The sequence below is a fragment of the Trachymyrmex septentrionalis genome, unplaced genomic scaffold (genome assembly GCF_001594115.1).
Source record: "Trachymyrmex septentrionalis isolate Tsep2-gDNA-1 unplaced genomic scaffold, Tsep1.0 scaffold30, whole genome shotgun sequence".
Classification (NCBI taxonomy): domain Eukaryota; kingdom Metazoa; phylum Arthropoda; class Insecta; order Hymenoptera; family Formicidae; genus Trachymyrmex; species Trachymyrmex septentrionalis.
The window spans coordinates 1,051,648-1,061,281 of NW_017305463.1; the positions used below are offsets into that span (position 1 = coordinate 1,051,648).

Here is a 9,634-nt window from a genome sequence, read left to right on the forward strand (position 1 = left end):
TATATTTAGTGTAATAAGTTTTTTTGATAATTTAGTTTCTTGACAAATACAGTTCCTTGACAAAAATAACATGACTGCGAAAACCATCCTAGTGAGAAATAACCATCAATTAGACATCAATCTGACATGCAATTGACGGCAAAATAATCGAAACGATGTCGAGATTCGATATTAATTCAATGAGTTGTTTCTTACTGGATCTGGCAAAATCAAAAACTAATTTAAGGGAATCCTAAAATAAAGTCCGAACTCCGACGAAACAGAGGTCGCTGTTTTTCCAACGCATGTCTTTATACACTACCACACTAACTATGCTATCTCTCACGCAACCTATGATAGGCACAGTTATATGTGTCAATTTTCATATAACATTTGTCGCGATAAAGCAACTAACAACTTTATTACACATGGTTGAATTCGTATTAAAATAATCTTTTTTTTATTATTAAAAAAATCAAAATTTAAAAAGAAAGTCAAATGATGGGGATAAACAAATAAAAAAAAATTTTTAAAATTTTTTTCTTTTGTATTATAAAGTACTCTTGAAACCATGCAACTTTTATTTCAAACATTTTTTTCTATCTCTTACAGTTTCGACAATATCCGCTTCGAAAGAGAAAAATCGATTTTCTTTTAAAAAGTGTTTCACCCCTTAAAAGTGCGTATGGGCGCATATAAAAAAATAGGTGTCTCTTATTTTTGCCTAGAGAATAACATACTAAAAGCTTATTAAGATCGTAGGGGAACAGTTGGGTCCCTTTCCTTATAAGGAAAAATTTGATGTTATTTATTCATGCAAACTATGTATTTGTAGATTACTATTTCGTAAATACAGGTTATAAAACTTTTGTATTAAGCAAATATTGTCACGATTTGACAGCTTGAGACGCCATATTACACTAAAAAATGGTAAAAAATATATTAATTTCGAAATTTTTGGTCGCATAAATTAGCATAAATTTCACCTTACAAAGACGTATTAATATACTTTAATCCTGAAAAAAGATTTTCGAATTTGTAAAAAAGAAAAAATATTTAAACTTTAAATACAAAGCGCCTTCCCGGTCCGAGTGTTAAGATGTTGAACTACTATCTAATATACATTCATTTAAATTGAATTAATATTTCAGAAATAAATTAAGAGCCGATGAAATTCAATCGGATTCACACAATCAATCTGAAACAAATAATCCCTCCAAATTCTCCCAAATCTTAAAAAACTGTAATAAACTTTTGGTAGTTCAACATCTTAACACTCGGACCGGGAAGGCGCTTTGTATTTAAAGTTTTAATATATACCATATATAGACGGTCTCGTTTCCAATCATATTGAAAAAATATTTGTTATACAAAAATAATGGAAAATTGCTTGTCCAGACATTGATTAGCGCCTGGTGAAATGCTAACTTACCATTCTTGTAGACCACAATCGATTACTTATTGATATTTTATCGACTAATAAGTCTGTCGTTGCTAGGCGCGCCCTCTTTTGCTTTTTATGTATACCTTCTTGTTCCTTTGAACTCACAAGCGCAAGCACATTCATTAGACGTGTCGATAGGCCGTGATCCGATTCATGCTGATAACGCTTATGAGTATCAGTTTATCTTCGTTTGACATTTGACAAATAACAAAAATAAAATGAGTTTTAAGCGTTGTGAGCGTGAATCGGACTGTTGCCCAATCAAGTGCTTATAATTCTTATAAATCATCATCTTTACTTATTCGCTCGCCCCCCCCCCTCACCCCTCTAACAAATGGTTATAGATCCAGGACATTCAAAAGAATAGAAAATATAGACAAGTAAGGCATATTATACTGGAAAGTTGAAAGGTTATAGAAGACTCAGGTAGAAAATTCTAGAAGAAACATTGAGAAAGATGATGTAGACAACAAAAACGAGAATTTAGTCAAGAAGCTATTCAATAGAAATTATCAGACATGGAAAACTGAAATAAAGTAATTCCTAAAAGATAAAAACCTACTTGATTATGCACTCAGTACGAGTATCGAGTTATATGATACTGCAGCCGATAAAAAACAATATCAAACTTACGACGATAAGGCATTGGTAGCTATAGGTTTGAACCTAGCAGTAGATCAACAGGTACACATAAAGGATCATAAAAGGGAATATGACGTGTGCTGGACGCTTGAACAAATCCATGAACATAAGTCAAGATATATAATCTGTATCTAATTCTTATATTTTACTTCATAAAACAATATATTTTTATTTAGTCTAATTTTAATTGAGAACCATTGACTCTTACATGCCCCTTAATTTTTTCATCGTTTTAAATCTCAAGAGTCCTTTATTACTTATTTTCTAAGTTTTCTCACGCTGGCTGCAATGAAACGTTAAATACAATTTTCATATTTTAAATTTATACACAACTATGGTTTTCATGTAGTTAAAATTCTTAAATTGTGTGGATTAAATATCGTAGACTAATTATAAAAAATAGTTCATATATTCGATTTTTAACACATTGTATAACCTACAAGATCATTCCACAACATCTACTTTGACTAATTTCAATGTTAAATTTCACCATCCTAGATATATTCGGATATTTTTACATCAAAAAATTTGTTTGTTAAAAAAATATTGCAAATAGAACTTAACGATATTCACAGAAAAAAACCAATACTGTAAATCGCAGATTTTCTATCTTGTTCTATAATAGCATCTCAATATTTACTTATTAAAATTTGCGATAAATTCATCAACACACAAGATAAGTCATGTTTTTTCTTTTACACCAGAGAAAAGAAACAATTCGAATCCAAAATAAAATGATTGGCTGAAAAACAAGAAAGAGGAATCATGAACAATATAAAATCTATTTATCTATGTAATCTCTCCAATTCATATACCTTCTTTCTTAAAAAATAATTAAACTCCCCTCCTTTCAAATACACACAAAATAGATTCAAAATCCTTTGATTCACATAAAATCTTATATTCACTATCCTCTATTAGAAATAATTGGTTTGTAAATCTATTCTCGATCTCTATTTCAGAGAATGTTCAATACTTTCTACAGTTAGGCGAGAATTTTGCTTTACCCAACAAAAATAAGAACAATATCATATTAGATTGTATCAATTGAACATAGTAGTCGTAAATTCCCCATTGTCAAAAAAGCAGATATTGTTAACTATTCCATACTCATGTTAAATAACATTGTTTTGGCAAGATAACTATGGAAAAAAAGTTACTTAATTTAGAAACTGACACTAAACAATTTTTATTATTATACAATAGAACATCCTAATGTCATACTGACACATGCTAACAAAGGCAATGTCACGATATTTTTAGAGAGAGAAAATTATATTATACTAACAAAGCAACTGAAATGCTCAACGATAAGAATACTTATTCAATAATTAAAAAAAGATCCAATCAAAAAACTTATAACTTCTCTTAGAGACATGATGGAAAAAATGTAATTATATAAATGATTCTCAATATAAAAGACCACATTGTAGTAATAGTCATTGCCGATGGCATATGCATTACCTAAGATACACAAAGAGAACTGTCTGTTCAGAATTATTGTCTCATTTATAAGCAGTCCACTATATTCCATTTCCTCTTATTTACACAACATCTTACATAAATCCATCTTATAACAGATAGCTTTATAAAAAACAACCTCAAAAAAGTTAAAATTGATGAAGGCCATACGCTGATTTTGTTGGATGTAATTTCCCTTTTTACTAGCATCCCGAGCTAACTGTGAACTGCATCATTGAAAATTGGAGGATTTATTTAAAAAAATAGTACATTACCCGAAACAGAATTCTTGACGGCTGTTCGATTCATGTTAGATTCCACATTTTTTATTTTCAACAACATCACTTATAAACAAACATATGGCACTCCCATGGGCTCTGCGCTGTCACCCATCTTTGTTGATATAGTGATGCCAAAATTAGAAAGAAGGGCTTTGATGTTTTTTAATGACAGTTCTTTTTTGACTATAGATATGTTGATGACATTTACAGTGCAGTCCCAACTTCAAAAACTTACTTTCCTTGAATGTTTTAATTCTTTTCATCCACGCTTCTCCAATTTACTCTTTGGAGGTAACTCATTAAATTTTCTAGATACGTAGGCTGCTGGAAAAGTTTCTGCAATCTAGTACTTCCAGTGGCGTCAACGTTCTGCTACTATCATATCCGTAAAATTAGACGTTTTTAACCTATAATTCAATTGACAGTTTATATCCAAGCCAACTAGTTTTGTTTGCAGTATTTTAAAAGAAGTTATTTTGTAAGAAAATGGAAATTTCGCGTGAAAATTTTTGGGCAATGATTTTTTATGATTACAAATGTAATCTAATTCCGAAACAATGCATCGATCGACTTCATTTGGCTTTTGGGACTGAAACACCATCCAATAGGACTATTTATAATTGGTTTGCCGAATTCCAGCGTGGACGTACCTTTCTTAGCGATGAATTCCGTGAAGGTCGTCCATCCACGTTTGTTGTTGCTACTAATGTTAATGCGTGAAATGATTGAGCGACACCGGCATATAACATATATCGCGAGATTCAGACATCCTTAGGCATTGACATGAAAGCAATATATACGATTCTACATGATCACTTGAGCGTACGGAAACTTTGCAGTCGTTGGATTCCACACAATTTGACCGAAGCTCAAAAACAGGCTCGTGTTAAATGGAGCAAAGAAATGCTCAAGAAATTCAACCGAGGTCGGTCAAATTTGGTCTACAACATCATTACTAGGGATGAAATATGGATCTATTCGTATGAGCCCGAAAGTAAACAACAATCCACTGTTTGAGTATTTCAAAATGAACCGAAACCAATATAAGTTGTTCGTTCACGCAGTGCTGCTAAGTAAATGATTGCTTTCTTCAGTTATACCGGACATGTGACAACCGTGGCTTTAGAGGATCGAAGGACTGTAAATACTGATTGGTATACAACAATTTGTTTGCCAGAAGTTATAAATGAATTGCGTAGAACAAACCGAAATCGTCGCATCATCCTTCATCATGACAACGCCAGCTGTCACAGAGCACATCAAACCGTTGATTTTTTATCCAGTAATAATGTCGAATTGATGACTCATTGTCCGTATTCACCTGATTTATCACCTAATGACTTCTTTTTGTTCCCAAACATTAAAAATAAGATGCGTGGTGAGCAATTTGAGTCGCCTGAAACAACTCTTGAAACACGTACATTGATTTCTGAGTCTTAGAGCGGAAAAAATGCTTTGGAAATTGGTTCGAGCGTATGCAAAAATGTATCGATCTTAAAGGCGAATATTTCGAAAACAATAAAGCCATTTATCGAATTTTACATGTTTTTTTAATATTGTTTGCAGAAACTTTTCCAGCAGCCTACGTATAAAACTGGAGGGATATAAAAAATAAACAATTTTCTTTCGATTGGTATCACAAACCTACCTTTTCAGGCAGAAATTTCTTACCTTTCTTGAATTATCTATCCAATCATCCTGTCTCACAAAAAAGGGTATAATTTTTAACCAAATTGACAAAACGTTATTAGATTCTGACACTGAATATCATTCAAAAAATTTGACTTTTATTATATTAGGAGTATAAATAAGTTTCCGCCGTTTGACAAACAATGGCGTTACCAGTATGTTATAGTTAAAATTGTCAGCTGTAAAACGTCATATCGTAAAGTTGGACATCTGGCAAGAACATAACCTTGAAATATAATATTTTAATAGACAATTTGAAATATAAAAAGACTAAATTTAAAAGTGCTAAAATATTAAGGGGGCACTTGAAAGTAATTAAGCAATAAAGTTTTTTTTTATTTTTGATTAAAACTCGAAAATAAAAAGAGATATCGAAAAATGACAAGAGAGTTTTTTTGTTGCTGCTGAAATTTCCTTTTTACAAAATTTTACAAAATGAGTTTTTAACGAGCTTTGTATTATAAAGTGAAAAAACGGCAAAAATAAGTACTTCTTCAGTTATTGCCTTCTACATCGTTTTAAATGCATCAGAGAATAAAAAATGACATAAGATAGTTTAAATGAGACATTTTACAGAAAAAAACGAGCTTAAATTGAACTCAAAACGATTAATACTTTCAGAGATATTGATGCCTACTTTGGAACTTGATATCTCTGGAAATATTGATCGTATTGAGTTCAATTTAAGCTTTTATCAGTAAGATGTCTAATTTAAATTATCTTATGTCACTTTTTACTCTTTGATGCACTTAAAACGATGTAGAAGGCAATAACTGAAAAAGTACTTATTTTTGCCGTTTTTTTAAGAAATTTCACTTATCTTCAAACCGCTGTATCTTCAATTCTACTCATAATATAAAGCTCGTTAAAAACTTATTTTGTAGGAAATTTTAGCAACAACGAAAAAGCTCTTTTATTTTTCAATATCTCTTTCCGTTTTTGAGTTTTAATCGAAAAACAAAACAAATTGCATTGCTTAATTACTTCCAAGTGCCCCTTAATGTTGTATTACTTTTAAATTTAGTCTTTTTATATCACAAACTGTCTCGATTAAAACAATAAATAAAATATTTGTAAATAATATTTCTTCCTTTTTAAAACCTTTGAAAAAACTGGCCTAAAACGGAAAATCTTTTGAAAAAGGAAATAGTGGGAGGTCAGAGTGCGATAGAAACCATAAGAAGAGGCAGACCAAAAAAGAAAGTTTGTAATCCTTATGGAAAAAAAGAAAAGCCTAAGGAAACTCAACGAGTATACGAAGAAGAAGGGAAACAGGCGACATAAAAGCGAACTTGATAAAAATAAACAAACCGCAAGATATTGATGAAACATTGGCGTCTTCACAAGCTAAACAATGGAGATGCATTATTAAAGAAGAGTTAAATAGAGTTCGGCTTGATTGCGCACAGATCCGATTGCACACCGAGCCGATTGCGCATCGATCAGAGTACTGAGTATAGAGTTTAGAGTCAAAGTGTGCAAGGACCGTACCACTTTTAAAATGATTCTTTGCCAATTGAAACGCCCTTTCACAATTGTCCACTTGAAGACAGTTCCTTTCTGTAATGTACTTTCTGTAATAATATTAAAATGAAACTTAAATTTTTAATAAATCTTCCATAGTAATTTATTATACCGAGAAATTAACGTTATTCCTTGACACTCTTCGGCCTAGACATCTTGTCAATCGCTTGTACTTTCTTCGTCATTTTTATGCAAATCGTTTTTGTGTATTTGATATCCAATACTCAATACTGTCTCGAAAAAATTCACATTTACTTTCATTGATTCTAATATTAGTCTCCAAGAGCAGCTGTAGCACCTGCCCAAGCTGTTGCAAATGTATCTCATTATTAGGTTCGGTGATTTTGATATTGTCTAGGAATACCGATACTCCCGGCATTTTGCCTAGAATGCCTTCAATTTCTCACTGCCAAATGGCTGGTGCAGAAGAGACTCCATACATTAATCTTGTTCAACGAAATAGTCCTTTATGCGTATTCAGTGTAAGCAATTCTCGATTCTTTTCGCAGACTTCAAGCTGTAAGTATGCTTGTTTCAAATCTATTTTAGAGAATTTTTCCTCGCCAGCCATCGAATAGTTCGTCGATCGTTAGTAGTGGGTGTTCATCTATCCACAGGTTTGCGTAATACTAAAATCGTCACAAATGCGGACTTTGTCATTCCGCTTCGGTACAATGGATGTGGCCCATCTCGACATATTTATCTTCTCTAAAATTCTGGCTCGGACGAGTAATTGCAGCTCCTCTTCTGTAGGCTGCAATAACTTGAAAGGCACTGTACGCGCTTTCAGAAATATTGGTTTAACGTTTTTTATTAATGACAACCTAACTTGTCGCCCTTTTTTTATATAATCGAATCTAAATTATCTTTGTATTGTTGTAACAATCGTGAAACTTGATATTCCGATCCTTTATGTAATATATGTATGCTATTTATTGACTCTGTAAATGTACGCAACTGCCAAATCCACTCACACCCTAACAAGCGTTTGCAATTCACATTGGATACATATAGATTTAATTCTACAATTATTCCACGTAATGTGAGTGTAATTGATACAATCCCAATGATTTGAATAGACGTTTTACAAAAAGTAATTTATTATAATGACATTGAAGTAAACATCGATTTCGACAGTGTTCTCGCAAGTGTATTCTGCTAATTATTATTGTAACGGTCACTCCGTTATCGATTTCGAAACACAAAGGCTTACTGTTAACTAAAGGTGTTTCGTAAAACTTATCCCTATATTTGGTGCGTTGGATTAACAGTACCTCCTCAATTTGGTTAGCGGTTACTCGCTTCGCTCCCATACGTACTTTTTGTAGATGACCTGATATACCACATTTGTGACATATAATGTTTCTATCTAGTGTACATTTACCATGCGTTTACCGCCGCATCTGTAACAAGACATGTTAGTAATTGCATTCTGGCCCGCTTTACCAAGATTGGATTGAATCGCGTGATTACTTGTTTTTGCAAGTTTCGCCAATGCTTTCCGTTTAGGATAATTTATCTTCTCTGTTTTCTTGTCCTTAGTGTCCATGTAGCTGACTACTGCCGTTGATTCCTATAGTTGCTGTACATCTTTCTCAGACAACTCCATCACTGTAGCCACTTGTATGGCTTTCTCGAAGGTTAAGTCCTTCGTCTCTAGTAATCAAGATTATGTATGATGACCTGCCAAATCAAAGAAGAACTGCTTGCGTAAGGCAGTATAATTGCCAAAATTGCAGTGGACTCAATTTATGTAACGCTGCGACAAAATCCTTGCTTTTGCCTTTATTTTGCTTCTATATAAAATAAAAACAGAAGTTCTCAGCAATCTCTAAAGGCTCAAGGGCGCAATATTTAGTGATATTACTAACTAATGTATCGAACGTAGCTGAATAAGGATCTGCCAGTTTATTGCAAATAACGTCGAACGCAGTCGGTCCAATGAAATGTAATATGTACATGACTTTCTTCTCGGCCGGCACTTTGAAAATTTTTACGGCAGCTATGAATCGTTGTAACAAACGCTTCCAATCTGTAGTCGTTGAATCATAAACTTCGATACTAAAATTTCCGTGTAGCGTTACTTCCGCCATATTAAGTATACTTCAATGTTGAATTTAGACTCGTTCTAATCAAATACATACGTGTGATTTTTGTAAATATCTTACTTGCCACGCTAAGTAAAATGCAAAATTGTGATTGTAATCGTCCTCGTAAGTCCGTTCCGGACATATAGATCCGTTGTACGTAATTGTAGCGTCTCTTCAAATCTTTCCTTCATCACGTAGGTTACTTCCCAATTTTCTCTTGCTTTGAATTAACCTTACTCGCTATTACTTCTCTTGAGATGTATCCTATCCTCGTCGCCAATTCTGTTGTGTATTGCTGAGAAGGAAATTGAGGAAAACTCTTGCCTAAGTGCCAATCAGATAACGTCCTTTATTCTATTGGGTGGATCCATATATTCGTTCGCTTTTTGAAGGCTAAAATGAAACAAGTTTTTTTCATACAAAGGATGAATTTTAATCAATAATATATTCTCCGTTTTTGTTGATGACCTCTTGCCATCTTTCCAACAATTTCATTATTCCGCTCTCATAGAAGGTCTGGGGCT

At 32.8% G+C, this 9,634-nt stretch overlaps 1 protein-coding gene across 1 annotated transcript in view; it reads right to left on the reverse strand.

Moving 5' to 3' along the window:
- Nucleotides 1-8,593: 8,593 nt before the first annotated feature.
- LOC108749573 (histone-lysine N-methyltransferase SETMAR-like) overlaps nucleotides 8,594-9,634 on the reverse strand; it is a 2,027-nt gene continuing 986 nt past the window's right edge. Inside the window, exon 2 of the mRNA XM_018488347.1 lies at nucleotides 8,594-8,676. Within this exon, the coding sequence (XP_018343849.1) occupies nucleotides 8,594-8,676 (83 nt within the window). The remainder of the gene's footprint in view (nucleotides 8,677-9,634) is intronic.